The sequence below is a fragment of the Gallinula chloropus genome (assembly GCF_964237585.1).
Source record: "Gallinula chloropus genome assembly, chromosome: 3".
In the NCBI taxonomy this organism is placed as follows: domain Eukaryota; kingdom Metazoa; phylum Chordata; class Aves; order Gruiformes; family Rallidae; genus Gallinula; species Gallinula chloropus.
Window position 1 is genome coordinate 42,402,130 of NC_140087.1, and position 24,264 is coordinate 42,426,393.

Consider the following 24,264-nt stretch of genomic DNA (forward strand, 5'->3'; position numbering starts at 1 on the left):
CCATGCAGCCTGCAGCTCTACAAAGGGCTGTACTGAGTCAGAGCAAAGGAGCTTCTACCCCAGGAGCATGGCTCCAGCAGCTGCCAGTAGTGGACATCTAGAAAAAAAGGTCTAAACAGGAAAAGCCTATAATGATATCTTCTCATGAGACTTTGCAGCCTCCAGCCATTTGAGGCTAAAGGACTTCCTGAGATGGAAGCAATGTTCCTACAGTTAATAGTCCTCAGTGGATTTTTTTCTTCCACGAGTCTATCCTTGTAAAAATTTCACATCCACAGCGTGCAACAGCAGAGATTTCCTTGGCTGAATTATATGTTGGGTGAAGACAAATCTCTTTTTTAATCATTTTACACCTGCCCCATGCTAATCTCATTCAATGACCATCTTTGTTGTGCCTCTGAACCCATGGAGTGTCTGGATTTTTATTTGATAGGCACCAGCAAACTGAGATGAGAGAAGTGCTGTGCTTGCTGAGCTCCTTCCATCTTGCCTGTCTGAAATAGCCCTATGTTGCTATAGAGCCATGCATTGGGTTTTTTTCGCCTCTTGCCTTAAAAAGAAGCCTGTGCAGGGCTACACACCATCCCAGTTACACCACCAAGCTTTGCTTTAGAAATGATGCACCACAGCCATGCATGTAGAGATCTGATGCCAAGAAGGCTGCAAGCCAAGATACTGTATCTGCACCTCTCTAAATCTGCAGGGTGCACACTCAGCCTTTGCAGCTTGCACTGGGCTCACCAGGTCAAAACAAACTCATTGATCCCAGCCATCTAGGAAGCATTACTGATGCAGCTGACTGTCCGGCCAAAGGGGATGTGGTCCAGGCAGGGCATCCGTCACCCCACTGCAGAGCCAAGAAGCATGGAGTGTGCAGAAAGCGCTTTTCACCCCAGAATTACCACCACAGGAGGCTTGCAGCATCTGGCAGACAGTTGCAGAGAAGGCAGGGAGGGGGTCTCTTGCTGACCCTGCTGAATCAGGGGCAGCCTGCCCCTTTCCTTCATGAATGCTACCTCCCTTGGGACAGCTCCCCCACAGGCATTGCTGCAGGCCTGGCTGGTGACTGAGGCCCCCTCTGCTCTCTCAAATGACACATCTGAACTGGAAAGTAGCTGCATGGGGTCCATTTCAAAACCCTTTTTCCCTTCAAAACCTCCTCAGGACTCAGAGCTTTTCCTGTGAGCACCAGGGAGTTATTCCTTGTGCATTGCTGTCAGGCACAGGCTGCGGGCACTGGCTGGTGGGGAGGCTCCATGGCAGAGATGGAATCCCCCCTTGGGCTCGGTCCGAGACACGGGGCACTGCGGTCTGGCCTGCCACACATCTTTTGAGGCACCCGCTCCTTCACAGCCCTGTCTGCAGCTTCTCTGCAGCCAGGGATGCCACAGGGGAGGCACATCAGCTCTGTGGGTACTTGCTACTCGTTTATCTTCATAGAGCAGATGATGCAGAAGTAACACTTGCTTTCTTTCTTTGTCTCCAACCAGATCGTGGCTGCTATATTTGCTATTGCAGGGATAGTTATGATGACGTACGCTGATGGGTTTCACAGCCACTCCGTTATTGGGATTGCCCTGGTGGTGGGCTCTGCCTCAATGTCTGCTCTCTACAAGGTAAGCACATCCGAGTCTTCACACCCAGGAGGACACCAGTCACCCCCATCACGCACTCTAACTGCTCCTGTGTCCCTGGCAAACCTTCATGCAGCTCAGTGCCACGGGCCCTTCTGTGAGGGGCTCTGCCATAAACACACTAACTCTGCAGCACTGCATTCAGGTAGTCACTTGCTTTGATGCCTGCCCTTGTGTAGGATAAAAACTTCTTCCTGGGAAGAAAGTCTTCTCCAGTGCCCATAGGGGGACTTAAAGATGTCCCACAGTCTTGAAAAATGAGGCTGCTTTTCCAGAGGTGCTAGATTTAATCATTCCCTGCATCGATTTAGCTTCTTTTTCAAGTCACTGTGTTACGTCCCCTCACCAGTCCTCCTTCAGTGGCATACATAGCCTATGTTGGGCTTAAGGTATCACAAAAATAACCATGTGCTTAAAATCCAAAGCATGTGCCTCTGGCTCAAGGTCTCACCCTGCCCAGCTGAGTAAGCTGCACTAAGCACAAGGTGACATGCAGCCTTCACTGTCGCGCACAGAGCCATTTCATTTGGCCAGAGACAACTCTGTGCATCTGCCTCTGTGCTGTTCCCGGCGCTCAGTCTCAACCCACACAGAGGAATAAGCACTTTCAGGGTGTAATTCACCCACCCTGCTCCATCATGTAGACATCTCAGTCTGGTCTGATGAATTGCAGTGTAGCAGTCCTCCAGCACATATTGTTCATGCCAGCTCTGCGGCCTTAACACGCACGATCCAGGGAGACGCGCCAAACGAGAAGCCTCTGCCCGTGTCCCTCAGGGCTGTGCTGCAACACTCATGGCTTGCTTTTTCACATCAGCTCATGGCTTACATGAGGGAGGTCATGAGGTTTCACGCAGCTCTTTTCTCTGAAAGAGCATTGCCTGGAAAGACCAGAGAGGTGCCCTTCCAGACCTGAGGGAATGCTATGGCTCCAGAGTAATCTGCAGACAGGCAGGGTTATTCAAGGCTAGAGCACAGGTCCATCCCCCCTCCCACTGTGCTGCTGCTCCTTGCAGGGATGGGTGTCTCAGGGCTACTCTGCCAGAGCCCATGAACCATGGAGGTGATGGTGGCACGGCCAGGAGGGTGTTACTCAGCAGCACACCTCGCACACGAACGAGGACAGATGGAGCTGTGCAGTTTCTTGTGCAAGGAAAGCCACTCTCCCACTGCTACTGCTGCCTTTCTGCTCTTGCTTTCTGCAGCCTGGCTCAGTTTCCATGAATTGTGTGTGCCGAAGGGGCAGGCAGATCTGCAGGCTGACAAGCTGTGCCCCGTGCAGCAGAGCCATCTCAACCTGTCCTCCTCCCCTAGACACACTTGAGTGTGCCTGTGCCAGCTCCTCTCCCTGCCAGGGGGAACACACTGTCCTCCGGTAGCAGATGAGGAGTACGTGGCTTTCAGGACACTTTGCTTCACTATTCAGAGCGGCAGCGCAGCTACACTGCCAGCGATGCCTTCGAGGTGGTGGGAGTGGGCAGCAGCCTGACCACAGCAGCCCTGCAGACTTGTTTGCAGAGCTCCAGTTAGGCACAGGGAAAAAGATGTCAGACACTGGCAACAGGGCCTGGCATCCCAGCACAAAGCAGTAAGCCAGAATCCCTCCCTTGCTCTCTCTTCTCTTTATTCCCTCTCCCACTAGCAAGCCAAAGCTTTTCAGTCCCTCCCCACAGTCTCATTAGTCAGGCCTGCTTCTGGACTCTAGGGTGTGGGGGGATGTGTGGGGGCCATGGGGCTGCTGCTGCACTATCTGCCTTCTGGGGACGAGTTCCCAGGAGAAGGGAGGGTGTGCTGGGAGGCAGGGACAGCCATGCACTCCGCAGCTTCACATGCAGCCATCGCGAGTGTCCAGCAAGCATCACTGCGTAGGTGTGGGCTGACACTGCTCGGCAGCCAGCCTCTCCCCTCAAGCACTGGCCGTGGGCCAGCACACCGGGAGCCACTGGAGCCAGGACACCAGCCCTCCAGAGGAGCGGTGCACGGGAGTTTAAACTCATGTGTTTTCCTCTTGTAGGTTTTATTCAAACTTCTTTTGGGCAGTGCTAAATTTGGAGAAGCTGCCTTATTCCTCTCCGTGTTAGCTGTCTTCAACGTCCTCTTCGTTACCTGTATTCCTGTCATCCTTTATTTTACCAAAGTGGAGTACTGGAGCTCTTTTGACGTCGTTCCTTGGGGAAACCTCTGTGGCTTTTCGATTCTCTTATTGAGTGAGTACATGAGGGGCTCTTGCACTGCTCGAAGTGGACGAGGGTGCCAGAAACCGTCTGCTGGTGGATGCTGTAGAGCTCTGACTACTGAAGCCGCTTTCCTTCCTTCTCAACCTGATTATTAGCTTGAGAAATCATGCAGAGGGCCCCTTCCCAGGAGGCAATGTACACCCTGCTCTTGCCCAAATAGTGTGGTGCTGTGGGACTAAATTGTAAAGCTCATCCTAACTCCTGCTTGTGAATTCTGCTTCGCAGAGACAAGTGATGCTTGCCCAGGCTGTGACAGGCAGAACACTACCTTGTGCTCACCACCATTTCCTGAGCAAGCAGGTTAAGCCGTGACTGTCAAGGTCAGCCTCTGGTGCCTCTGCTGGCTTCAGTAATAGCAAATTGGTATTCCTAAAAGGCAGGGAATTTGGTGGGTGGCACTCCCCTCCTCTGCTGCCACTGCTGTGCCAGCAAGGGAACCAGATCCAAGCTAGTTTTATGGCCATCAGAAACTTGATGCTGTTCCTTGTTAAACTAGATGTGACAACTGTGCTGCCACAGTTGGTCCCTAAACCCGATGAAGGCATCACATCTCCTAAAAATATTCATTTCTACTGGAAATAGCCCTTCTCCATCCTTGTCCTGAGTCCCCGCTCCTTTAAACCTGAACAATCACAACGCTACTCTAGAAGTACCTCCAGTCTACCTATCAGTGGCCTCCGTGGAATTTTCCTGTAAGCAAGCAGTGCAGAACTAGGCAAGTGATGGCTGGGCCACACAAGGGGTAGGTACTACCAGGGAACAGGCAGCGCCCCAGCTCCTGACACGCTCAGAACCGGCACAGCTCTCCTGACTTTGCTAAAGTTAATCACCCTAAAGAAGGGTGAATTTGGTCCAAAGCCATTACTAATCTGTCATAGGACACTCCATGGACAGTGCGTGGCATTGCAATGGAGCGATATTATGACTCACTTGTAATGCTATTATCATAATACTGTAATTTCTTTGTATGAAATTATATTTAGCAAGTCCCAGTCATGAAGAGGGTTAGATCTGCAGCATCTTCCACCTGCAGCTGGAGGCAGCTTTTCTACAGGAAAAGCACCCAGACAGAAGCAACTCTTCAGCTGAAACCTCCCTGGTGAAGCATTCTTAGTCCTTTGGCAGGGCAAAGTGGCTTGGTATGGAGTGGGGATGGCTGTGTGTTACACAGGCTGTGCCCAAACTTCACTCTGATCCTGCCACTGGACTCCAGTGTGATGTAGATATAATATCCAGGGAACAGCAATGCCTCAGGTGGACAGACACATGGCAGCAGACCTCTCTCCACAGGCATCTTCTGGGAATAACAACACAAGTTAATATGCTTTCTGTATGTTTACAGGGGGAGTAATAAATAAAGCACGTATGTTTCGAGAGACATTCTCTCTGCCCAGTTTCATTGGAGTAAGAGGTGTTTTTCTTTCCTTTTTCAGCATTCAATATTCTACTAAATTTTGGGATTGCTATTACGTACCCCACCTTGATTTCTCTTGGAATTGTACTGAGTGTCCCGGTGAACGCAGGTAAGACTTTCTGCCTTCTGCATCTCAATGAATACATTAAGTCCTTGGCCTTTCAAATACGCAACAGGGATAAAAGCAAACAGCTTTATTAAACATGCTTTGCATCTTCTCTCAAAGACTTAACACCGATGAAAAATGTATACTTTGTGTTAAGTATGTATCGTATAATATTACACCAATATTCATAACCTCTAGAACTGCTTTTTAAGTTACTGTCCGAAGCAGCCAGCATGTTGAAAAGCAAACTAGATTTGAATTCAGCCGTCTCCAGGCTGGTACAAAACCTCACGGATGAAGTAGAAATCAATTCCTAGTGATTTCTTCAAGGCAGGCTTAATGCTAAATTGAAACAAATAAAATTGCTTGCAGTTCAGAGCAAATGCATATTCATAATTCTGCTTGCCGGGACAAATAATAATGCAGGTGTTTATCAAGAGCGCTGGACAATCCCACTCGGGGCACGGCTGCCAGTTTTCTGAAATCCAGGAAAAGCCAAGGCACTGCAGAGCCCCAGAGGGCTGGGCAGAGCAGTGCCGGGGCAGACCTGGCCCAAACCAGAGCCGCTTCTCCCAAACCAGAGCTGCCTCTCCCAAACCATGTCCCTAAAACCAAGCATGCCGGATGGGTGGCAGCTCCCATCCTTGTATGCTGCCCACATGCACACAGAGCCAGGCACTGTGGGCCGCCCCGGCAGGCTTTGATGTGACCCCAGCAGCTGGGCGTGTGCTGGGGTTTCTGGTCAGCAGAGCTGGCAGGCTGAGAAGAAAGCCTGCACGAAAAGAGCTGCTGCGCTGGGAAAGGGAAAGGCCCCTTTCTCTGCGTACCCCAGCGTGAGTTCCTGCGCTGGCGGTGAGCAAAGGGCAGTAACGCTGCTGCAGACAACCGCTGCAGCTCCAGGCATCACCCCTGTTTGCATCCTGAGTCCATAAGCCAGGTCTGCTGGCAGCTGTACCCTGCTGTGTGCTGAACTGGCAGTCTCCCCACCACCATCTCCTCCACAGCCAAGTTCTCCTACCCCCAGCCAGCCTTCGGAGCCGGGGAGGCGAGGGGGAGGGAAGGGGGTAGTGCCCGAATGCTTTTATCCCACGTAGTAACACCCGTTCAATGTCCCACACAGTTGTCGATCACTACACGAGTGAAATTGTCTTCAACAGCGTCCGAGTAATCGCCATCATCATTATCGGCCTGGGCTTCCTCCTGTTGCTCTTGCCAGAGGAGTGGGACGTCTGGGTGATAAAGCTCCTCACACGTCTCAAAGTCCGGAAGAAGGAAGAAGTCCCCGAAGGGAATGGAGACATTGCTTCAGGACTGCCTAACAAAAGCCGGAGAACTCGCCCCTCCATGTCATCCTTTGCTCATTAAATGCTCTTTTTACCAAAACTTTGTGGTTACCCTGATACATGATGACGCAAAGGTCTTTTCTTGGGAAGAAGCACACCTGTCCAACACGGTGTACATACCTGTACAGTTTTGATATGATCACCATCTAAGGCATCGAGTCTTGGCATGTCCAGTTTGCTTGTACTTTTTTCACATCAGACCTTTCACTTAAGTAGTACACTGAAAAGAAAACCTGCAAACCAAGAACCTCTCTTCTCTTTTTAAATGAATGTAACATATAGTCAAAGTATATTTGCATAGGTTATTTTAAAGAATGATTTTCATGACAAGCAGGGCAGACATTTTGAGCATTAGGTACCGAATGATGCATTGCACACTGTGATTTAAAAGAAACAAATGCTATGCTACATCACACGTTTATTTTTGACCAGAGCTGTACTCTGAAAGTTTTCAAGGAACCAAAAGGGAGTCTTTTCGGGGACAGGAGGATGGGGTGGGGGGAAAGAGTGGAAGGAAGGAGGTTTGGAAATCACTCTCTGTAGATGAGCGCACGTTGCGCTGCAACCAGGAGGAAATTCAAGCGCTAAAAATGCTTGCACTAAAGCACTAGAGAGAAAGCAGTTTAGAGCCCAAATCTCCTTATTCTGCACATGACTGTAGTCCACGTTTAAAATCATGCAAGAGAAATCCAGTGCCTTCTACAGAACTCTTGTCTTTATCCACGCAGAACCAGGTTCCGCCGCGAGGCACGTGCAACGGCGCGGCTCAGGCTTGCGGTCCCAGGGGACCCCCAAATTCCCACCGACATCAGCACGTGCCCCCCCCTATATGCGCCGTGGCTTCTGTGGGGAATGCGGGGCCCAGGGGACCGCATGTTTGGGCACAGGAGACCTGGTTCTCTTCTCACTTGCACAGGTTTTACCCCTGTGTGGAGCTGCGCTTGATTAACACCAGTGTGAGGAAGGGGAAGTCTCGGTCATGTGTGGGACAACCCAACCGAAAACAATCACGGGGCTGGCAAGAGCGTGGTTGCTGATGTACAGTCTGAGAGCACAGACTAAGGGGGTGAATCGCCAGTTGCTTTTACTCCATAATTGTGAGTGTTAAGAGTTAAAAATGTAAGATATTTACATCAAATGTAACACTTTTTATGAACCTTGTAAGCACCAGGATGTTTACTTACGCGATTTTGGTTCGCCATTAAATTTCTATCTGTGATAGATCACATGCTATGTAAAAAATTTAAAAAAAAAAGGGGGGGGAAGGTTATAGTTTACTATTTTTGAAGTTTACATTGTTGCATACAAAATTAAAGTGTTCTTTTGAACTGCTGCCATAGCCTAAGGGTCCCTTCTGCCACCGAGGCCCTCTTTGTCTCAGGCAGGGGTGGCATCCACTTCAAAACATTTTAGCAAATCAACTTCAGATTCCATTACCTGTTTGGCAAAGCTAAATAATAAAAGATTTTAAACTCAGCCTCGATCAGTGCTGTCTGTTTCCCTCTCTTGACTGCACCTTCATTCCAGTTTTACTGCGGGGAGCGTGTGGCCAAGGCGATAGGAAGGGAGAGATGAGAGCAATGAAGCAACCAAGGCAGCAACCGAGGCACCTGCCTTTCAGTCTCTCCTCTGCAGGAGGAGCTTTACAATTCCTGGACAGTTCCATCTGGAAGGCTGTCACTGGGCATCAGTCAGGACACACATGCCCAGCAGAAGCAGACCAAAGGTAAAGCTGACCTTCCTTTGAAGCCACTGGTGAGCCACTGTAAATGCATGTGCTAACAGGCATTTAGGGGCTGTGGGCAGGCCATGGGTCTGTTCATAATTAGGTCCTAGCTAAGGCTGCATGTTGCTCCCTACATCTCTCTCCACAACCAAAAGACACTGAAGACTTGCTACCAGATATTACACACACACACAAATCTGAGCCAGTGTGAAGCTGTTCTCAACCACTGTCCAACCAGTGTCACACACCTGACCTGATACACCTGTTTCTTTGGGAAGCAGGGGAGGTTATGGCACAGGGCAGGAGCACTGGTACAGCTCTAGTAACTGTTTTGAATGGTGAGCACAGACGTGGTCTCAAATCTCCCAGCTCAGAGTTTACTCTATCCTTGATCGTATCGTTTTGTCACCCTCGAAGCTGCCCACACCTTTCCCCAAGGACCCTGTCTGAGGCAAGGCCAGAGAAGAATGTCCAAACGGTCCTTCCATTTTCCATAGTCCCACTAATCTTCTGTCCTCTCTGTGCTCCATTTTACCGTGTGTTTGACGCGCTCTGGTAGGTATCCAAAAGGCTCTGAATGCCACCTCAAGACCTGCAGCTAACAGGTGTTTATTACAAAACCAACATCAGATTTGTTATCATTCAGTACGGATTGCAGGGGAATTTACACACCAGAGTGGACAGCAGCATCAGTGAGATGATGTTGATTCACCAGATGCAAGCGGCATTCCCTCTGTTGGTTCACCCTTCCTGACAACAGGCTAAGCACAAGCGAGGGCTGGGATTTCAAACAGCACTTTATTAGAAATTCAGCCTACCCCGAGCTGCCTCAGACCTCCTCCTGAGGCAGAACTGCAGGTCCCTGCAGCATCAGACCTTGCTGCCTGGTGTCTTCCAGACTGGTCTCCTGCGCCATCGCTGCGGGGCTCCTGCCTCTGCAAGAGCACAGCCCGCCAGCGGTGTGCTCCCTTGTCCAGGGGCTGACCTGGATCGGCAGCTTTCTGCCCCAACTTTGCCCTCACAAAGTATCTTGGCTCCTCCAGCAAAGGGGGAAACCAGCAATGATCCTGAGGGCTTGTTAAAACATCAAGTGGTAAAAAGCTTCAGGAAAGTAAAGGGCATCACCAGACCCCAGTGCAGCTGCCAGCTTTCACTGCTGCACAACACCGCGGTGAGGAATCCGAGGACGGAACGGCTGTTCTCCCCCTGCCTTGCACCTCTGTCTCCTCAGCCTGCTGTCTGTCCTTCTCTCCTGCTGCTACCTTTATCAACACTTCCAGTGCAGCGGCTGCAGGAGCCTTTCCTCAGCTGGCCCCATTTTAAAATGTTCCCCTGTTCTGTCCAGGATGGCTGTGTCTGCACCAGCAGTCTGCAGAGAACAGCTATGACAGACAGAAAGCCAACCACAACACCCAACAGATGAACGGAAGACACTGAAACCAACACGTAGCTTTACTGTCTTGGGGGCTGGGGGCAGGCTAGCAGGACGTGCAGATGACCAACTTCTGGAGCTGAACTAACGTCTCTGGTAAGCTAAAGGAAGCGCCACTCAACCCCAGATCCCCACAGTGCTCCATAACACAGGTAGAGCAGCACTGAGTTGGTAAGGGTTAATACAGACAGCATCCTCAACTGATAGGAAAGGTAACATCACCAGGTAGACACCATTTCTGGTCAAACCCCTTTCTGCTACTGTACCCACAGGCCTGCAGACCCACAGGAAAGTGGAGGTTTCCCTGTGCAGTGGATACACAAGCCTGAACAGACTTGTGTAGCTCTGGACCATATTCCAAATAAACTGACAAGTCTGCACAAGAGAAACACAAGCGAAACACCCCTCCACTGAAAATCATGTCAGAGCTCTCCAGCACTTCAGAAGCTCTAGGAACAGTAGCCAGTCACTCACCTGGGCTATATGGACTCAGAACACAGGCTGGGATGAGGGGGCTACAGAGACTCAGGAAGCAGGCTGGGACTGGGGGTTTCTTCAATGGGGAAATAACAGAAGCGACGCAGCTGCTCCAAAGAGCTACTAATGGGATCAGGACAGAAATGCCTTTGGGAAACACCTTCCTGGGGAAGATGTTTACATCTCAATGATACAACTCAAGTTTCAAGAAACAATGTGAAGTCATAAACTATGGGGAGTTTGGCTTCATGTCCCTGATTTGTACTGCAGAAAGGACAGAGTCCTTCAAGGTCTCCAATCCTAAGCTTCTCCTTCTTGGCAAAGGCCAGGGCTGAGAAGCTTCCTTCACAGTCCAATCCTTGTGCAAGCTGCCTTTGCAGAAACTGCCAGCAGTAATGGATTTTGATGGATGTGTTTAATTAGCTCACCGTTATTAAGAGAAGCAAATAGATTTTCTTCTTTAGCTGGCATGTTCTAGGGCATTTCCATAATAACCTGCAGCTTATCTAAAAGTCCTGAACATTAAAAAGGGAAAGAAGGAAAAAAGGAACCGTAAGATCTTGCGAAAGCCAGAAGGAAATCAAATTAACAGATGCCCACGTGCAGCCTAGAAATACTTTTAAGAGGAAATCACATTATTAAGGGCAAGACCAGTAACTCATACTAAGTTTTTGAAAATAATAAGCCTCATATTTCTCTCTTCTACCTAAAACTCTTGTTAGAGTGATCTTTATATATGCACAAGATTATTTGAAAGATGGTGGCCATCAGTATTTCTCCATACACACCACAGATACACCAAGATGCACCCAACTTCTCAGTAATGGTGAGTGAAAATGACAAGGAGAGTTACAATTCAGGAGGAGGCTTAAACAAGGGAGGCTCTGGAGCTCACATAGAACAGGTATTTAAGAACCTGTTATATGCAACTTCCCTGCAATGATCTAGAGACATTTCTTTAATCCTGCTGCTGAACTGAATCTTTTCAGAAGTCAAAAGTGTTTTCCAGCTCTTCATCTCCAGGTTTGCCTCCAGTTCTAGGATGGATCTGCCTAAGACAGCCATCGGTGCAGTGATTGGGAATGACAACAATCATCCTGCGGAGCACCTTTTGCCCAAAGGAAGAGAACTAACGTGGATACTCTGTGCTGTAACAGTTACACACCAGAAAGTGAGAATCTTGCTGATGAGTGGCAGTAGTTAATTTTGAGCCCCTCACCACTTTTTTCACCATGTCTATTACCTCATGTCTATTAATGCTGAATGGCACCAGCTGCCAGGCCGCAGGGCAGGGAGAGCTCCTCGCTCAGCTTTAGTCTTCACTCTCCCAAATCAGTACAAAAATATGATCACTAGATGTTGGGGCTTTCTGACCAATCATGAGTACACACAAGACAACTGGCCTCAGCACAGCTCCTTTGGAAAACCTCCCTACTTTTGAACTGCAGTGATTTATTCCTGCTCTCCATTCCCTGCCTGCTACTAGCCCACAAGAAAACCTTCTCTTTTGATCCACAGTAGCTCCATTCCTTTGCTAAGAAGCCTCATTAGAAACTCTCCACAAATGTAATTGTGGTGCTTCTATATTCTCTCAAGAGAGAGGCAAGTCATCCATCCTTCAGACTCCTTTTAACATGGAAGGACAAGGTTACTGAAACTGAGACTTCTCCTTTGCCTTGGCTAACTTCTGCAAATTATTTACACCAAACTCCAGGTTCTGCACATGCCCACGACTGACCCAGATGCTTAAAAAATTCTTTGAAGATTCTGAAAAGAATCCTAAAAGCTGGCTTCCAGTGAGGTCCAAGCAGCAGGATTTGTCTCATTACAAAATGAGAACCTCCTGGCCACAAGCATACATTGTGGACCAGTGAACATAGCTTTGCTGTTTCCCAGAAATAGATCAATCTCACCACCCTTCTGGCTTCTGAAGCTGCCAAATTTTTAATGACTGCAGCCTAGTAAGCAAAGCAAGTTGCATAATACTCTGCTTGTGATTTTTGGCCAATTACACATTTTAAATGCCTTCCTGACTTGTAAACAAACCCATCTCTCTCAGTGTGTTACCCTGGATCTGGTAAAGGCATGTCGTTTGCTAGGCTGGCTGCTAAGAAAATTGATATTGATCTTGGGAACAAACATCCACCGTGTTTGAGAACCATGTTGCCTTTGTGCATGTGTAAGCAATCCCATCTGGTACAGTACCCCTATGCTTCACAGGGCATGTTTAGAGAAAACACAAGGTAAACGGTGCAGCTGAGGGATTTTAAGTACAATACCTGGGTGCAAGCATGCAGCTGAATGTTTTGTAAAGAATTTTAGGATGTGGTTCAGTCTCAGGGAGAACTAGGAACCATTTCTTTGCTTTAAGTACATAACATGCTGCAGAAATTTGAAGGCATCCAAATTACACTGCAAAGATGAGCTTTCTTATTCCATTTACACAGCCTTGAAAACAGGACTGTGCTCATACAACAGGCAGGTTCTCAGTTTCCCATTTAGCTTCTTGCAAAAGGCTGAGCATCAACACTGCTGCAAAGCAAACTCACCTCAGCCTTGGTGGGCCTGGAGAACTGCTAATCAAGACCCAACAGAAGAATGAGAATTAGCCAGTCATGTCACCTTACCATCACCTGCTTTTCCCAAAATACTCCTTTTCCTGTTTTCTCCCTTCCTAACAACTGAACAAAAATGGGATATTGGCATTAAAAATAAGTGCCTACAATTAATGTAAATTACTTCTGATGGAGCCCAGGATACCATTGGCCTTGTGAGCTGCAAGAGCACACTGCTGGCTCACGTTAATTTTCTGAAGAAGTTTAACCAGGTTACTGTTAAAAGGAAATCGATAAAACTCAACATGAACTCTTTAGGAAATGCTAAAGATGAGTGCTTTTTTGTGTAAGGCCACAGGAAGCACAGCACACAGTCCTTAAGCTTTCAGAATCTGTTACGCCTCTTTCGGATCCTCATTTGCAAATGTTTGGTGTTGAATACAAACTTACATGAAGAGAAAGAAGTTTTCTTTACAAACATGGGTCGTTTAGCATTAGCAGCTACTGAATTATGAACTTAATTATTAACTATGGAATTTATTGGGTGTCTGCCAGTTGTTAAACAAGTCTCTTACAAAGCTCAGAAAACTATTGCTCAAAAAAAAAAAATCAGTGGTCTTCTCTGAAGCTTGATTCCTCAAGAAGGATATTTAGTTTTAAAAAGATTTCTGAAAAGCTATTTCAAAACCAAAAAGTACCTGTCTTGTTAAAGAAGCACCTACTTGAAAGGGAGCTTAAGTCTCACTGAACCCTAACAAACAATAATGTAAGGAAGACTTTAAAGAATAAAGATGTGTAAATGCTGCTCCTCCACCAGAACAAAGAGCATTTTACCACTCGCCTTTGCAGACTGGGCTTTCAGAGCTGACACTGCTGCCAACAGTAGCCCACTAGGATCTTCAGCCAGTAACAACATGAAGGTAGCACCTGAAATTTGGTCACACAGGATCTCAGGAGATCTACTCCAGAGAGAGTCTTGATGTTCAACCATCTAAGTAATCTCTGTTAAAACATTTCAAAGAGGAGCAGAAAGAAGTGATTAGTTTGCAGTTCATGGGGGTTTCTTTGCTTAATTTATCCCTTTTTTAATGCTGAAAGCAGGCACAATTAATCATGGTGAGTGTTTCCTTTTTTTCTGTTGTTTAATTATTTTCTTTCACCAGGCATAGAAAGGAACTCTGTAAGACCAAAGCAATCAGAGTTGCATCCTTAATGACATCTAAGAAGCAAGAAAGAGAAAAACCTTCACATATAGTTCTCTCAAACTACCTATTTTTAAACTTATTTATTAAAAACCTGCTTGGTTCTCTACAATGGAAAAAAATGTCAGTCTACCTTGGGCAAGGTTTTGTTATTATTTCCAGCAAAGTTAATAGTCAGGCAAAGGGCTATATTGCTTAAATAACTCTTTTTTTTTTTTACACTCAGTTCCCTGAAAATCTATTACAGATGAGGATCATGTATCAGAATCCTTCAATGCAAGAAAAACAAACTAATTGAGCTCTTGGGATAAGCACAGAGCTGTACCCATCAAGGCGTGCTTGCATTATTCGTCCCAGGGATACCTGTAACATGCTGATTGCTTCCAAAGCGAAAGAAAGAATCATTATGGTTTCCAGTCCAGGATCTGCTGGGCAAATTTCAATTAGATATGGGGTAAGCAATGCTGTAGGGGAGGAGAGACCCGTTAGATGTTAACTGGAAGGCAAAGCACGCACAATGCTGTATCCCAATTAGCAAGAACAGGCTGAGAGTGGAACCACTGCATAAACTCCACACGATTCACTTTAATGCACTGCTGGCTGGAGTTTCAGTGGGAGATGAGCACCTATTTCTTTAACACCTATCTCTCTAATTGTTAAACGAAATGGTAATTCAACAGCTTCATATGTGGCAACCAGTGCACCTGACAAATCTGGAATTTTTTCAGCCTCACATCTTTCTAGAACATTCGCTATTATAAATATCCCATTTATTACTTACTGGGCACACTTCCCAAAAGAGTAAAGATAGATACGTATAATTGGCTAACTAACAACAGAAAAATCCACCTCCTTATGGTAGCAGTTTAACCAGATGGAAATATTGCCATTAAAAATGTATTAGATAATTTTTTTTTTTCTAATCATGCACTTTCTAAAACCAGATCACTAAATTTCCACAATATCCATTACACAGAGTTATTTACAATTGTCTCCAGCGAATATTTCTTGGACTACAGGTCATTAAAGAATAAACTATTTATCACAAATATCCCAGATGTGCTATTTGGGCTTTGTGATTAATTATATATGATCACATTATCCCCTCTGTTTCGTGAATGCAGTAACTAAACAACATTACACGCACCATAAATTTTGCAATCTAAACCACAACTGACATTTCCTATTATCGCATGTTTCGGTCTCAAGACTCAACATTCAATTTTCTTTTCAATATTCATGCTTGTAAGGGTTTGTTTCGCAAATGCTCCAGTTCAAAAGGGTCGTAAGCAAGCTGGAATACAAATTTATTTCTGTAATTCTTTTCAGTGGAAAAACATAATTGAAATTCCACTCTTTGTAGTGACTTCCACTCACCTCAAAACCCCCGTTCTATTAGAAATTAAATCACTGCATTTCCTTCTCTTACCTGCCATATTCTAGGAAACAGAAGGTGGAGAAGCAAATAGGCAGGGATAAGAACATGGACTGCATTATACACCGTACAGCATAAAGCAGCAGTCACACTCACTTTGCTCCAAAAAAGTGTCCCTTCCAAAGGGCTGGTTAAGTATTTCGACAAAACAAACACCCCCAGATCAGGCTGGCTTACAGGGGGCTCTGCTGTATGAGTGCAAACCCTCGGTCTCCTCCTAAAATACCTTTCCTCTTATGGAGATAAGAGAGCCACCTGCAAGGAGACCCAGGAAAACGTGCCCACCACCACCACCGGCCAGAATCATTACCACACCCCCCAGAAGAAAACCCACTCAAGCCAGGTGGGCAGCTGCACAAGCAGCACCAGCCATCCACTAGCTCCTTGCCAAACAGCCAGCCTGGGAGCTGCCAGGAGGGCTCAGCACCCTGCAGAGCCAGGCCCTTCCCAGCTGCCGAAACACCCATCGCCCTACCCAAAACCTGAGCGTGTTACCACAGAAACACGCGCCAGTAGTTCCAAAGCTGCTTGACTGCCCCGTGTGTCGGTGGCTGGTGTGGAAGGCTACCAGGGACTGAGCACCATGCTAGCAACAAAGCCACAGCAGAGCAGCCTGCTCCTGCCCGGCTGCGTTCCCCCAGCACTGCAGCCTTCGTGCCTGCTGGGGCGGCTGGGCTGGGCTCGCTGGGCACCCACCCGCCCCTCACACTTCAGCCGTTATTTTTACCACGCGTACGCATTTCTTCCCCTGGGATACACCATTTCTCCTCCTCCTCCTCCCTCGCTTTTATTACCGGCTTGGCCTAGCGCCAGGGCCGGCCAAGAGAATGACAGAATCCGAGGGGTTGGAAGGGACCTCCAGAGATCACGGGGTCCAACCCCCCCCCCCCGCCAAAGCAGCTCCCTAGGTCAGGTCGCACAGATGGGCGTCCAGACGGATCTTGAGCATCTCTAGAGATGGAGACTCCACAACCCCCCAGAGCAGCCAGAGGAAACACCTCCAGGACCGTTTCCCGCACGGCTGCGGACAAGCCGGCGACACCGACTCTCTCCCCGGGACTTTAAACGCGCCTTTGGCGCTCCCTCCTCCGGCGGAGAGGGGGAAAAGCCCTCCGGGAGCCTGGGACCGCGGCAGAGGGGAGAGCAGCCCGGGACCGCGGCGGGATTGGGAGCCTGGGAGCGCAGCAAAGGGGGGAGCAGCCCGGGACCGCAGCAGAGCGGGGAGCCCGGGCGGCCACCCAGCCGGCACCAGCCGCTCCGTCCCGGTGCTGCCCCCGGCCCGGCGCGCGGGGGCGGGACAGCGGGCACGCCTGCCAACCTCAGCCCGGGCCGCGGGGACTGCGCCTGCGCACCAGGAAAAGGCGTCGCGCGGCGGCCCTCCAGTGCGGTACCGCTTCCGGGACCGTGACCTTCGCGGCGCGAGGCCGGGCCGGGCGGGTGAGCGGGGTGCAGGGCCCGGGGCGCTCCTTTGGGCGGCTGCCGGCCGGGCTCGGAGCAGCCCGTCCCCCGGCGCCTGGGGGACGGCGGGCAGGGCAGCGTCGGCCCCCGCTGCGGAAGCGGCGAGGCGCGGTGCGGTGGAGGCTCGCAGCCTGCGGCCGCGTGCGCAGTGAGGCGAAGATGTCGGCGCCGACGATGGAGGAGAGGAAGGCGTGCTGGGCGGCCCGCGACGAGTTCTGGCAGTGCTTGGACGGGCACGGGGACGACGCCGCCGCCTGCGAGAAGCTGCGGCAGTGCTTCGTGTCCCGCTGCCCGCAGCAGTGGGTGAGCGGCCGCCGCTCCGCGTCCCTCGCCCTCCAGCGTCACGGGGCTTCTGGGGGGCTCAGCCGGCACTCCGGGGCGGGCGGGAGGAGGGGGGGGCGGCCCCGGAGGTTCGGGCAGGCGGGCCCCGGACCGGCTCGTTCAGCTTCGAGCCCGGGAAGCTGCTGGGAAGCTGTTGGGAGGCGCGCAGCGGCTGCTGAAGGGGAAAGGTTATCGGGGAAGGGAGGCGAGGCGCGGGGCTGGCAGGCGCAGGGCGTCTCCAGGCCGGCACCTGGCACCTCCCTGGGCACAGCAAACCATCTGCTTGTGTTTCACTCAGCCCTGCTCTTTAGTTTCCTAAGACCAAGCTACAATTCTTTATAAATAGGCATTGCTATTTAATCTTTTTAATAACAGTAGTATCTGCAGGGCTGGACAGTGCCTGTTGGAGCTGGGGGACTAGAAGGCACCTAAAAATCATTCCCAGTTGTGCTACCTTATATGCTATCTCTAGTGACGGTTGTTTCATTTGCCAGCGCTTTGCACCACACGCAGCAGTTGCTCCAGGGGATGGATTCAGAGGTCACAGCACCTGTGTTGCCGTAGAAAAGCTGCTGGACGTGTCTTTTTATCACAGTCTTTGTGTTCGTGGAAGCGAAAAATAGCAAAGGGAGAGACTGCCTTTATTAGGTGTCCATGGAAGTAATGGGGGGTTAGGACAGGTTCACTTTCAGAATGGAAAAAACAACCCAACACACAAACACAACCCACTCCACACTTCAGCCTTATGCAGCAAAGCAAGAAATTCCTAACTAGTGTATTGTTTATTCCTTAGTCTTTGTGATGCCCAAAGCCCCTTCCTGTGATCACTCCTTCTGATGAACTTATTTTTTTTTTAACAGGTAAAATACTTTGACAAAAGAAGAGACTTTCTAAAATACAAAAGAAAGCTTGAAACTGAAGGTTTTCATCCTCTAGAAGCTGATGGGAAGTCCTAGACACTCTTTCAATGGAAGAACGAGGCACGAGGAAGGGAAAGAAGCTGCTTGATCTCTAGAGCTGGTAATGTGTGGCTCCCTGAACTGCAGGCTGCTCGTCTTGGTGCAAGGTCTCATGTGCCTGCTGAGCAAAGTTGGTCAAGGACAGCCTTTCCAGAACCCTAAGTCAAAGAAATACAGTGCAGGGCTGTTTGCAAATCTGTTTTGAATATATAATTGCTCAAATTTATTCCTGTGAAACAATAATTTAATAATGTAATGTACATATTCTAAAGAGAACAATAAAATTGTTTTTCAGTAACTGAATCAGCTTTTCCTTATTAAAAAAAAATTCCACTTTCCCCTGCTTGTCAGAGGAGGCAGGGGTATGATGCAAGTTGGAGGTGTTGCTCAGAGTGTATTTTAAAGTATAATCAAAGACCATTTAAGCTGAACCAAGGGACAGTATGCATCCTGTGCATATTGTTCACTGAGATGTTTTGAGTATGCTCATTTTTTTATAAGCAGTAAGAATTTTTACATTAGATGTCCTAGTTTTCAAGCAGTATTTTCACCAGAAGTGGGATAGTTAATTAGAAACAAGAGGCCATAATCTGCTTGTTTTGATTACCTTACTGATACAGTTCTATTTAAAGATACACTATTTACAACAGGATTAGTAAACTTGACCTTTAAAGGCATTTAAGCAAGGGAGAGTGTTCAATGTAAGTTAATTTACCTTGCAACGAATACATGATGTAGTGGAAATGCTGGGGGTATTAAATACTTTGGCAACAGTTAAGTCTTGATTGTGGCTGTAGGAAGGCATTTCAGTTTCCAGTGTGGCTGCCATAATCATAGAATGGCATGGGTTGGAAGGGAGCCCAAGGATCACAGAATTCCAACCCCCCTGCCGCAGGCGGGGCCATCAACCTCCAGGCGTGATGTAGACAAGGCTGCCCAGGGCCCCATCCAACCTGGCCTTGAACACCAGCACCTCTCTGGGCAGCCAGTTCCAGCACCTGACCACTCCGATAATCAAAGTAACCACAGTAAAAATCCAGTGTTTCAAGGTTGGGATTGGTCACAGCACTATGCTGATGTTCTAGCAGTAGAAAAATAAATCTCACACACCACATGCAATATAAATAGTATTTATTTCCAATGCAACTTTTATTGTAAGGAGGTGAAGTATTAATAAGGCAATTTAAAACCAGTTTGAATTACAAGAGAGCAAAACATGCAACTTAAGAATCCTCATTCACCCTGAGTTTGTATCTTGCCTGTTCAGAATGTCACGTTGTAGCACCATAGGAAGTCACCCTGCTGCACTGTAAGGCACGAAACTCCTGGCAGTTACATCTGTTGTTTCTGTTTGATGACTTGCTGCCTGGTGTACTCCCAGATCAGCAGAGCTCCACTTACATGAACATTGAGGGATCGAATAATACCCTGCTGAGGAATTTCCACACAGACATCCAGGTGGTGAATCAGGTTTGCTGGGATTCCTTCGTGTTCATTTCTAGTAAAGAAGAAACAGTAACTTGTAGCTGGGAAGGGAGAGGTGTTCTAGAAAGTGTAAGTCAGGAGACAGCATCTAAATGCCATCTGACAAATGCTGTGTCTGCCCCCAATGTAACTGATGAGGACAAGAAACTATTCTTTTAAAAAAACAATACATTACAGATACAGAGAAGACAGGAGAGACCTGACTAAACCTTGCTGTAGGAAAACTGGTAGAGCACTTCATCTTTAATTCACGGATCCAGCAATAGCTGAACACCCAACCTAAGGCCTCCCTCCCTGCCTATATATTACAGCTCTCCACATAGAGCAAAATAAACAGCTATAGATGAAATGGCCATCGTGTGCAGCTGCTGGCCTGGCAGGGAAGCTCATCTGACCAGTGGACATTCAGTGTGGTCTTGGTACGATGAGGGAATGTCAGGACTGGTTATAGCCTTGAACTGGAAACATTTCACTGCTTCACAATAAGCACACCAGGAAGATCCCAAAGGTTATCAGTAATTAAAGTAACTGTTTTGTTTGAAGAAAGCAAAATTATTATGTCAACTACATTCCAAAGATAAACTACATATGAGAAGGTTGGAAAAAAACAAGATATTTCTGCCCACTTTGTCCTAAAAGGATAGACAGGCCTTTCCTCCTCCCTCAAGCAGCCCTAAGATTCCAGCAGCTCTCTGACTTTACGACACTTTCTTCTCAGTTCCTTGAAGTGGCCTCCTCTTTGCCACACCTGAGGCTTGCCTGCTTATAGGAACTGATGACAGCTTTCCTCTGAAGTCATCCCAGCCCCTGCTTGTGCTGCAGAAACTTGCTACTTCGTCCTGTGCCTCACCCTTCATTTTTTAAGGCATCTCCCAGGTACGTGTGCTCCCACTCGGCTGCAGCCCTCCTTGCCCAGTTAAGCGGAGCAAACAGCCAGCCCCCTTCTTGCTGAGCTCACCACGGCCTACACAGTAATATGGGGCATGTATTACTGACCCAAACAGATGATCCTTCTGTCACACCTGGAACACTGAAACCCATGCTGCTGCTACAACCACCCATTCAAAGAGAAAAGATTTATACTATGTGGTATATTAAGTATTTATTAAGTATGAGGAGAAGGATTGTTCAGGAATAGGTATCAATACCTGCCACGCTTTAGCACACCAAGTCAACCTCTGCTGTTTCCATAACCACTTTCCATTCATCATCCTCACTTGGTTTTCCTATGACCAAACTCTAACAAGCAGAAGGGACAGACTGCAGGAGGTATATTTACAAACAAACCAAAAAAAGCGCGTTCTTACCCCAGCAATAATAGTGACTTCTCTGGGAAACAGTACTCTGTAAGATCAAAACTTTTAGCTGTCTGCTCCACACCAATAATAGTGTAGCCTTCTGTTTTCTTCTGCTGTAAATAATCAACAAGCTGAGACGGTTTCACCTGTCCGTCAAAAGTAGAGAGAAATACATAAATATTTATATGCCACTTATAAACTTCTGAATGTACTGTAAAAAAAAAAAAAATCAACTTGCTTGGACAGTTTTTCAGACCAATGACTTACCCCCAAAGACTGTCCATACACAGTGTACCAATTTACAAGCTCTTCAGCAACAGCACAAAAGGTTAAGTAATACCACAAAAACCTCCTCCAGGACTGCAATGAACAGAGGCTTTTCTATGCTTCTGGCACCTGCAAGCCTTACATCTGACTGCAATGGAATCATTCTTGCACAAGGACACAGTGCACTGTTGTTTAACCTGGAATCCTTTCCCAAAGCAATACAACAGCCAGTATGGAAGCTGTGTTGCCTTACATGTGCCTGCATTACCACTTGGGATAGCTTACACTGAAGTGTTTCTTGGTTGCCTTCATCCTAACTCCCTGAAGTGCCGATTTGTACTAAATGCCTGTTTCTTTTATGCAACAGGAACTCATCACCAGTATGCTTCTGTACAAAGGCTAAGGCATGACACCATGTGTCCCCAGCATTCTGTGTCAGGTGAAACACTACAGCTATCTTATTTTGAAGAAAATCTGAAAATAAATATGGGGGGATGGAGATGAGAAACGGGCATCAAATTTTTCAGATGACTTAAAGCTGATCTTGGAAAGCAGATTATTATAAAATATCACATTTTCTATCAAATGCTGAACATAAAGGTTAAAATCTTCATTTTTCTAAGCTAGGTAATAGGTCCTAAAATCTTGTCACCAGGTAGCTTCAGGCAAACTCATACTTTATCCCCATGAAGATACCAAAAGCAACGGGCCAAGCAAGAGACATGAAGTGTTGGTCAAGTTTTATAAACGAACATTAAAGTCCAATGCACCACTATAAAACAGAGCAAGATACAATAATGGCAGTCACATAATCAGATTATCACAGCACTAAGACATAAAAAGTAATTTTAAAAATCCATTTTTATGAGGTTGACCTAAAATTTATTCCAAAACACTATGGATAATGTCTCAGAGTCAACAATGGGAGCTTCTGTTCAATACAAAGTTCATTTTTCCAAGAGAAAAAAGCAAGACACTGAGCTACACATGTGATGAACTGAAGATGTACAATATAGACTTTACAGCTATTAAAATGTTTCCATTCACCTCGACAAGGGGGAGCCATTGCTCTGCAGAAACACTAAGATGCTGAAACTGCTTATCCTGTATGTAATGAAGGCTGCCGACAACCAGCGCAGATGCCCCAAATATTTCACTTGTACGACATAAACCTACAAACAGAAGAGTGAAAATGATTTTTTTTGTGTAGAGAATAAACACCAAGCTGAAATATTTCAGGCAAGTGAAAAAGGACAAAGAACCCAAAGGAGAAATGGTTACTTTGATTCTCTACTTTCTATCCGTTTCAGGTGCATCTTACATCTGTTCCGAGCTACGTAATGTTTCATATCATTTGCTGGGAAAAAAAAGTCACAAACCACAAAAAGTTTTGTAACTTAATGGAAAGATCAAAATTAGAAAAGCACTATGGCTGACCGTGCTTCTACAATACTAATTACACAAAGCAATGAGTCAGTGTAAAAGCCTCTGGAGGGATGGACGGACGGACACGCACACATGCAGCCTGAAGCTCTGAAGCCAGTATCTGTTAAATGGAAGGGCTCAGGGAATGACACGCTAGAGCGTGACAATGCAGACAGCACCAGCTTGTGGGCTTATTTTTCACTAACAGTCTCACCACAGTTATTTAGGCAGCTGACAACAGCAGGCACAACGCAGTAACGTATCTGCAGGATTTATTGCATTTCAGCTTGTGTAACATTGTGAAAGAGCACTTCAGGAACGGGCACTATCCTGCCCAACAGTCCTGAGAAACTAGTAGGTTTGTAAGATTTGGTTTAAGTGTTAAAGAAAAAAAATGCTGTAACAAAGAATATAAAACCAGTTAGAAACTGAGTATGACTTACAGCAAAGTTCTATTTAATTAATGCATGCTATGTGTGGGTTTTTTTCCTTAAAATGTAACTTTAGATGATGTCTTCTTCCGAAGCAGTTATTATTTTCTTTTGGTTACCAGCTGGGGGGGCTTTTTTGCATGATAAAGATCTATTTCTCTGAGCAGTACTTAAATAATTAATTCCTATTATTCAAGTGGGCTCTAACATCTAAAATAGAAGTTAGAAAACGTGAAATCAACCTTACCTCCTAAATTGGTAGGTTTATCAATAAGTGAAGCCACCACAATCAGTCTGCTGTTTGATTTACCAAGTTTAGCAGCACGATCCTGAAATACCATTTCCAGGTCTAAACTGGGACTACTGTTTTTCCAGGGTATAATCTTTTTCTGAACATCGGTCCACTCTGTCTGGCTGTCTGCTTCAGCTGAATTTGAACCTGTAAGAACAAGCAGTGGTCATATGGATACACAAGATTATCTAAATGGGAATACTGCAGATGCCATTTGTCATCTACTATTATCTTATGGCATACACTTTGTTCATAGAGACACAGGGTCTACCTCAGCTGAAAAACTCTGAGATGTTAGCAGCCACTATGTGTAAATAACAGTATTGAGCAGAGATTAGTTATGTTTTACCCATGTCTTGCTGGGACCAGTCGCTTGGTTTCAGGTCACGAAGTTCCGTTCGAGAACGATGCTGCTGGAACGCGGGCGGCAGAGGGATGTCAGCGAACCTCTCGAATTTCGAGAGCGAAACCCATTCGTCCTCAGCGACCTCCGAAAGCCGGGGAAGAGTGTAAAATATTGTCTGCAATGCAACACAATGTTACCAGCAGAGCGCCACTAAAGCAATACAGATAATAAATTAATCTCTAAATTAATTGCACATGTCTTATCTAGCATTCTGTGACTTAATTCTTTCCTTGGCACTTGACAAAACTTACTAATACATCTCTCAACATTTATCACTTAGCCTACAGTGCTACCCCAGACTTTCATAAATCTAGTCTCTTCTTCTTCTGAGACCTTTCCTAAGGCTCTGCGTCAATCACTG

The 24,264-nt window shown here is 47.1% G+C and overlaps 3 protein-coding genes across 4 annotated transcripts in view; 2 read left to right on the forward strand and 1 right to left on the reverse strand.

Annotated features, from left to right (window-relative positions):
- The window catches only part of SLC35F3 (solute carrier family 35 member F3), a gene marked incomplete at both ends in the record, with an annotated part of 174,873 nt that extends 168,117 nt beyond the window's left edge, over positions 1-6,756 (forward strand). For both annotated transcript variants that reach the window (XM_084261681.1, XM_084261682.1), the window contains 4 exons: positions 1,491-1,616; positions 3,649-3,841; positions 5,305-5,394; positions 6,512-6,756. In XM_084261681.1, coding sequence (XP_084117807.1) covers positions 1,491-1,616; positions 3,649-3,841; positions 5,305-5,394; positions 6,512-6,756 — 654 coding nt within the window. The remainder of the gene's footprint in view (positions 1-1,490; positions 1,617-3,648; positions 3,842-5,304; positions 5,395-6,511) is intronic.
- Positions 6,757-16,973: 10,217 nt separating this feature from the next.
- Positions 16,974-18,602, forward strand: COA6 (cytochrome c oxidase assembly factor 6). Its single transcript, XM_084262222.1, has 2 exons — positions 16,974-17,322; positions 18,201-18,602. Exons 1-2 carry the CDS (start codon positions 17,179-17,181, stop codon positions 18,294-18,296), a joined length of 240 nt encoding a protein of 79 aa, XP_084118348.1. The 5' UTR covers positions 16,974-17,178; the 3' UTR covers positions 18,297-18,602.
- An 818-nt stretch (positions 18,603-19,420) lies between these two features.
- Positions 19,421-24,264, reverse strand: part of TARBP1 (tRNA guanosine 2 -O-methyltransferase TARBP1) — a gene marked incomplete at its 5' end in the record, with an annotated part of 37,722 nt that continues 32,878 nt past the window's right edge. The window contains 5 exon segments of the mRNA XM_084261430.1: positions 19,421-19,797; positions 21,092-21,228; positions 22,397-22,521; positions 23,453-23,644; positions 23,847-24,018. Of these exon segments, the coding sequence (XP_084117556.1) occupies positions 19,632-19,797; positions 21,092-21,228; positions 22,397-22,521; positions 23,453-23,644; positions 23,847-24,018 (792 nt within the window). The 3' untranslated portion in view covers positions 19,421-19,631.